The sequence below is a fragment of the Montipora foliosa genome, chromosome 3 (assembly GCF_036669935.1).
Source record: "Montipora foliosa isolate CH-2021 chromosome 3, ASM3666993v2, whole genome shotgun sequence".
NCBI classification, from domain to species: Eukaryota; Metazoa; Cnidaria; class Anthozoa; order Scleractinia; family Acroporidae; genus Montipora; species Montipora foliosa.
Genome location: NC_090871.1, coordinates 19022121 through 19029620, shown reverse-complemented (window position 1 = coordinate 19029620; position 7500 = coordinate 19022121). Strand labels below are relative to the sequence as shown.

The following is a 7500-nucleotide window of genomic DNA, read 5'->3' as shown; positions in this document are numbered from 1 at the left end:
CAGATGAAGTGACAAAGGCAGCACTTTCTCCTCAGTTATTCTGAGCCCCATAAGATTGATTCGGACGGGGCTCGAACCCGCGACCTCCCGCGTGATAGTCCGTTGCATAACCAACTAAACAAACTTCAGATTTCACTTGAAGCGATGGATTCTGACCCGGGGCCCGTTTCTCGAAAGTCCCGAAACTTTACGGGCCATTTTCGGGTGTCACAACTCCCTCTGTTTCTCAAGAACGGAGGGGATTTAAGTCGTCAAACTTCACATTTAGTTTGGTTTTTGTTACCTTGAAAATATCTTAAAAGACCGGCTTTCCTGAACAAGCGTTTGGCAGATTCACAAATCGCTTTCCGGGCCCGAAAAGTTTTCGGGACTTTCGAGAAACGGGTCCCTGGAGATAGGAAGATCTGAGACCACGTGAGCCGCCTTAAGTTGGAAAATATTCGTTAGCAAAAGAGGGAGGGGGAGAGAAAAAAATGTGGCACCGAAAGGGCTTTCAGCTTCTCAGTTAACTTTGCTTATGACTCTCACCTCACCGAAATTTATTCGGTATCAATACTGAGTGACATTGCATAAATTTGGAGACATTAATTTTTGACTTAACCTTTAGTGAATGCGGCAATGGTTTGTACTAGTAAGCGCCACCCTCACATATAGGCTTGCAGTCCAACGGCGAAAGTTCAGTAACAAACGCCCGCGGAAAGGTGTTGGTGATTCAGCGATTTTAAAAAAGGGTGAGAAGCTTGAAACAATACTTTGACCACACTTAATGAATTCCTTGTTATTATCAATTTGACCCCAGGGGGTAATTCTAAAAATAATACAGTAGAAAGACTTGAGTATGGAGATCAGTCAACGAAGCAATTAGCGACACTGGTCATTGCCAATCCAAGTTAACGCACATATAAAAATAATACAGTGGATTGTCGGAAATTCTCCCTAGAATCCAAAAGTTATCAAGACATACGATGCAATGAGGTTAAATATTAAATCCCCAATATTCTTGAGAAACAGTTTCCAGTCTACCCACGTTAAAGTGACAACAAGTGCTCTTCGTAATAAGTGTCAAGTGACTTCACATCATCACTTAAGCATGGAACAAAAGGCACTCAACAAATTTTAGTTTTCATTGAACGCAACGTTTTTCATTTCACAATTCCGACCTTGGACAAAACTTAAAAAAAAAAAACTACTTGGCGCGCTATCAAATAAGGCGCATTCACATATAGGGAAAATATCGTTGACGTCACCTATTGTCATAAATGTGCCAACCAGAGTCTCATTGGCTGTCAAAACAAAGGGTCTTTTGTTCCTGTGGTTGCCCCATTTGACTAACAAAAGCAATGTTTGTAAACAGATAGCTTCCCTATTGCGCACTTGTCATTGCATTTTATTTTTATCGCACAATCCGTTCATAGAATGCTGTTTTTCTGCGCGTTAGAATTAAAGAACAAAACCATAGATATAAACGCTTAACCATCGCAATGTGCACTCTTTATAAGACCAAATAATCGTTTTATTCCTACTGCGCAACAGTAATCCACAGGAACTGAGCTCTCATGCAAAGGTCTTCATCTGTTTCGGTGAAGAAAAAAACACGAACGCTGATCACGAGAGGACGCCACACAATACAACAGGCCCCGCACGTGCGCTATACATTTTTGGTACACTTCCAAGAAAGACAGAAAGAACGAAAGAAAAAAAGAAAGAAAGAAAGAAAGAAAGTAAGAAAGAACATTTTATTTAAGGAAAAACACGGCACAGTATTATACCTTAGTGTATTCTCCCATACGGCCCCCCTCAGGCAATGATAAGCTACATTTTGGTTTTGTGAAAAAGTAACAAGAACCAGCCCAAGCTTCATAGGGCAACAACTAAGATGCGGAATCTTGTCCACATTGGTGAGAGGCGAGTGTCCTGTTCACTACACCTGTGAGGTTGCGATATATATTCTCAATTGACTGGATAGCTAACCTCCTAAAATATAAACCATAATGTGTCTGATACATGGAGTTACAATTTTTAAATTAGTTTTAATGATTAGTTCATTTATTTATTGTATTCATTTTTGTTATAAATGTACACGTTTCAACGACTTCCTTGGACTGCTTCCCGACTATGTTTTGAGCAGAAAAACGTACATTTTAACCGCCGAAAGAAGCATGTTCATATTTTCATTGCAGGTTTAAATGTGACTTAAATAGTAACAGTAACTTGGCGATAAGAACGCGATTTGAACAGGCCCTGACCTCTCCAATACCGGTGCAGAGCTCTGCCAATCAAACTATCAAGGCAACTGGGAACGAGCGATTTCACGTTGACTGACAAGGGTTAGAAGATCAGGAGAGAATCACACATGATTTTGTTCAGACAATTCCGGAGAAAGACTATAGAAAATCAATATGCAAAACGGGTTCAGGAAATCAAAGGACCACATGCTTTTAAGAGTATTGTCCATAAATGCTCCCCAATTTGTTTATTTATAACTTTCCTCCTAGTGTCCAATATAACAGTAAAAAATCCGCACAATGCAGAAATCATTTTTAGTTGACATCATGTTCACTAAATGAATTCCGTGAAGTACGCTGACAAACGCAGGAACCTTATGCAGTACTTAAATTTAAGCTAATCCATTCTTAAACGATTTCCAACTTAATAAAACGATCGCTTTAACACGAATTTTGCCAGAGGTAATAGTAATATCGTTAACGAAGCAATTCAGCATAACTGTTCAAGTACAAGGATTCAAAGTTTGACCGTACTTCAAAACCGCAAAGCCACATTATAAACAATAGAGATATGAACGGAATTATTAAATGTCGGCAAACAAAATCACGATATCTTGGCAAGATATTCAAGAACAATTTGAATCCTGAAGTAAAAGAATTCAAAAAATGATTCTTAAAATTTCCGTATCAAAAACGCAACAGTCCTACGCCATTTAATTCTAGCGTCTGCGTGGAATTCCCTAAAATAACACGAGCTTTGGCTGTGCTTTCGCTAAATTAAGAATCTAAAACTTCCAGGTTAATCCGCAAGAGAATGAAAAAACTCTAGCAGCATTTGACTTCTGTTTTCGTAAAAACAAACAGGTCATACAAATAAACAGCTCTGTAGACTACAAAGGTCGTCGGATTGGTTAAAGTTATAGAAAGTAATGATACAAATATAACTTAATGGAATACGAGGGAATGCTTTGGTAACATCAAGAATTTGCCAGGCAGGTGTTAAGCAAACACTTTCAAAATCTGACGAAAAAAGGGAAGTGATTTTTTCATCATAGTAGCACTCTAAGAGCTCAGGCTGGTCGGTTTGAGCTTACAGTTAATTACATCTCGCCCAAATTGGCGTTAATTACATGTACGTTGGTTACCTCAGGTGTTGCAACAGACTGGTCTGAAAAAGGAGGATATTGACATGTGGGAAATAAACGAGGCTTTCAGTGCTGTAGTTTTGGCAAATATAAAGGTATGTTAAGTTGATTAAGTTGCAAATACGGCTTAACTGAGAGTGACTATTTTGACTCCACTATCCAATCAGACACAACACGACTAACTCAATCACAACACAACTGTGTAGATACATGGGCATGTAGGACAGCAAGCGCCACAAGCCGGTTTATTTTGCGTACCATATGCATACAAACTCCGCTCCAGCATAACAATACGTTAGCATACTTAATGGTTCTGACCTCCTAAAAACTTGTTAAAGGAAAAGTACACTGGGCACCTGCCGGATACGAAAACCCAAAACCCTTCGGGAATGAGGGAACGTATTCTCCAAACCCTATGCAAGTGCCACTACCCTATGGAGGCTACGGGAAAATTTAAACCAAAAAGTAGGCGAAGAAAGCTGAACCTAGACTGATTCAAATTCCTAACGGATCACTATTTGTACGACAAATTACTTATAATCCCCACCAGACAACCGGACCCAGTCCTCTAATCCGTGCCGGCAAATATCCATTTCTGCCAATTTCGCAGGCTACAACTGTCAGAAATAGCATGTTATGTTATTCGCTAGTTCTCCGTTGTATTCGTTAAATGTACTTGTTCAAGGAACAAGCCAACATTGTCTATCGTTGTAGTACGAACCAAGGACAGTTTTGGTGCCTTTCTTATCACCAGTACTACAGAGCCCTGTTGGTGCCGTCAGTACATTTCTTCATCTGCTTGGTGCTGCTTTTTTTAACTCTTCACAGCTAATGGAATTGGATCCTGAGAGAGTAAATATCCACGGGGGCGCTGTGTCCATCGGCCATCCTATCGCGTCAGTAAGTTTTTATTAAACGTGAATAACATGAAACTACAAGCTACACAGCACCCAACTGACCTGGATAAGACGCGCGATAAAATCTACATGAGGCTTGGATCGCCCAAACCCACAGAACTGTTTTTCATTCCTCGCTGGGCTGCATTAGGAGCTTAAGCACGCGACGTTTTTGAGCCAAGAGCGTAATCCGGAAGTACTTAAAATAAGTATTGACAATATAAATAAGGTAGTGTCAATACAGGTTAAATAGGAAAACATCTCACTTCCGGTTGCCGAATCGCCGCGTGCTTAAGCTCTCAATTGGCCTTATTCACGGTAGCCGCCATGTTGGTTTTCAAATTGTCATGCAAACTAGCCATGTGTTATGCTGGGGGGCAAACATTGGGAAAAAGGCAAATTGCGGAAAATCGGCTCGTCGAAATATTGAAATAACATTGCTCAAAGTACACTTTAGAATTCAGAATTAAGTGCCTTTTATAATAATTTTATATCTTTTGATTACCTTTGACATTTTGACTTTTACTTTGTTATCTGCTCATTTTTCGCTGAAAAAAACATCGAAGTAACTTGTGTAATCATTCTATTTTACTACTTAGATGATAAACATTCAATGAACGTGAAACAAATCATCTGTGTGGCTAACATGTTCGTTATTACCTCTCGAACTTGCGTTGTTTGCCCCCTCAGAAGTGTGTAGCTAATTTGCATGATAAGAGCAAATCCAACATGGCGGCCATCGTGAATAAGGGCTATTGTAAGATACGAAGCACGTTTTTTTTTCTTCAGTTCATCTGTGAATTGAACTGGAAAAAACAAGGAACCGTAAGATACTATGGCAGCGTTTACACGACGCTGTTTTATTTGTAACCGCATCGTTTTGAAAACGATAAGGTTTCATCTGTCGTGTAAACCGCGAAACCACAGCGGTTTGAATACGGTTACTATTTTAGCGCGAAATTTGCATTGCATTCGTGTGTAATGAGTCCTGCGAACTACAATAGATTGGCATGACCTAAACACTCCCAAAACGGTTCCGTGTAAACACCCCCAAAACCGCATTGATTTTGACGCGGTCCGCGTTCGTGTAAAAGTTGCCTGTATCTCTGTAAACCTTTAACTCAAGCAACGAAAACCGCCTTTTAAATTAGCCCACCATAACTGTAGAATACAACACTCTAAGTTGGCCTTATATATCGCGCATGTAGTAATCCCTCACACTAATCAAACTCTTCTCGTTTTGTTTTGAAGGATGTCTGGCGCACGGCTTATTGCTCACTTAACGCACAACCTTGCCGAGGGAAAACTGGGACTGGCCGGCATCTGCAATGGCGGCGGAGGAGCGTCAGCTATGGTCATCAAGAGACTATGACGTCAAAATCACGTGTTAATTTACTGCATGGTTGAGCAGTGTAATTAGTGAAAGTTAAGCAGTAACTTCACATGATTACGATGTGCTGTCACCTGGGTCACCTGCTGGTTAGTTAATAGGCCATTTCCGAGTCCATGTCTGCCTCCTCTTCAAAGCGAGTCTAAGTGCGAAGTTTTTGTGATGGTAATTAGTTCTACTTTACATATGAATGAAAACTAATTTTCATTACAAAAACTTCGCACTTAGACTCGAGGAGGCGGTAGACATGAACTCGGAAATGGTCTATTTAGCTGGGCGCTGAACTATGGAGAGAATAACGTGGAGATGCCATTGGTGTTGTATTCAACTGTAATTCTAAAATTCGAGAAGGGACTATTGACGTCACAAAGTATACCCTAAACTGTGCGCCTCAAGTGATGATAAAGGGCTGCATTTACCTTCGCCTGAAAATAACGCTTATCCTAACATTTAACCTTGAAATCGTCGGAAATAGCTAGCAAATGCCTGGACTTCAGGAGGAAGAGACCTTTCGTGTTGGATATTAAAGTTGGACGTACATCTAAAAACTTGCATTTCTGGCCTCAGTTGTTCAAAAGGTGGATAACGCTATCCACCGGATAAATCACTATACAGCGGATAAACACTAGCGAAACCAATTGAGTTATCCAATGGGTAGTGATTTATTCAGTGGATAGATCTATCCACACTTCGAACAAATGGGGCCTGGACGCAATAGGAAGTGGCGGGAATCTGGAAGCGTGCAAAGCCCGATAAACACCAATGCTTTGAAGGAATGTTGAAATAAAAATACAGTTTGCTTTTTAAATACCTAGTGAGAAGTTCAATCGGGTTTTACTAAAACCCAAGATCTTTCACTTAAGTTTTTTACATCTACGTACAAGTGGTTTGCAACCAATCTCAAGAGATGATAACAATGCTGCAATGTACAATTGCTGATGGACGAACAAAAGGAGCTAGTTAAGGACGGTGCCTACCAATTCAAGGGTATTTTTTGCGCGGTTTACTGAATATGCGGAAAAAGCAGGCCTAAACAAGTGTTATTGAAATCCCAAAAGAAAATTAGGCATAACCACGCATTTTTCGAAGATCATTAATTAACAATATTTGTAAATACAAAGCAATGTATGGCGTTCCTTTCCAAATTAGAGCTTAATTATCTCTGAAAAATGCCTGGTTACCCCCAATTTTCTTTTTGGATACCAAGAACACTTGCTAAGTTCTACTTTCTCCGCATAGTTTTGAACCGCGCACAAATATCCCTGTATTAATAAGCACTACCCATAGGAAATCGTAGTATCTCGAGATGCGTGGAACGTATGTGCATTAACAATAGTATGCACCGTCCTTAAAATATTCTTCTTCGTGAACGTAGCTTCGTGGGCTGATCAAAGACGGCGATTAATTTTGACTGCTTTAACAGTAATACAAGACCAGCAACAAAATGTGACATTTCAACACTTTCCGTGATAAAATCTTTCTTGATATTTACAATCATTTAGGTAAAACTTTCAAAGCAGCAGATTTAACAATTATTCGCCAATAATTGTTTTTGTATAATTTCTTGGGTGATTATTTAAAAATCATTCATTTTCTTTAAAACAATTTCATCTGTCACCTCGACAAAATGGCTTGCGGCCATTTTGAAAAAACTGCTTTGGTGAGTATTGCGTGATAACCACCAAGTGCAACCAATTTCACTGATCACCAAAGTTATTATACTACGAACAATTAGTTACTGTCGTCTCTGCAAAAAGCACAACGAAGTGGCACTTTTCCGTTAACTACTGCTTTTCAGACGAGGTTTCAAGGGTTTACTTCGCATGCTTCACGTGATCACTTCC

The 7500-nt window shown here is 39.8% G+C and overlaps 3 protein-coding genes across 3 annotated transcripts in view; 1 reads left to right on the top strand and 2 right to left on the bottom strand.

The window, feature by feature from the left end:
* Window positions 1-1280, bottom strand: part of LOC137995357 (RNA-binding protein 25-like) — an 18965-nt gene extending 17685 nt beyond the window's left edge. The window contains exon 1 of the mRNA XM_068840921.1: window positions 1270-1280. Coding sequence (XP_068697022.1) covers window positions 1270-1280 — 11 coding nt within the window. The remainder of the gene's footprint in view (window positions 1-1269) is intronic.
* Window positions 1281-1710: 430 nt separating this feature from the next.
* LOC137997007 (uncharacterized) lies at window positions 1711-6464 on the top strand. The gene is made up of 4 exons (XM_068842685.1): window positions 1711-1721; window positions 3376-3465; window positions 4199-4270; window positions 5518-6464. The coding sequence occupies exons 2-4, from the start codon at window positions 3415-3417 to the stop codon at window positions 5671-5673; spliced, it is 279 nt and encodes a 92-aa protein (XP_068698786.1). The 5' UTR covers window positions 1711-1721; window positions 3376-3414; the 3' UTR covers window positions 5674-6464.
* A 144-nt stretch (window positions 6465-6608) lies between these two features.
* The window catches only part of LOC137997006 (uncharacterized), an 18271-nt gene continuing 17379 nt past the window's right edge, over window positions 6609-7500 (bottom strand). The window contains exon 4 of the mRNA XM_068842684.1: window positions 6609-7500. This exon is cut by the window's right edge and continues 1720 nt beyond it. The gene's annotated coding sequence lies outside the window, so the exon portion shown is untranslated.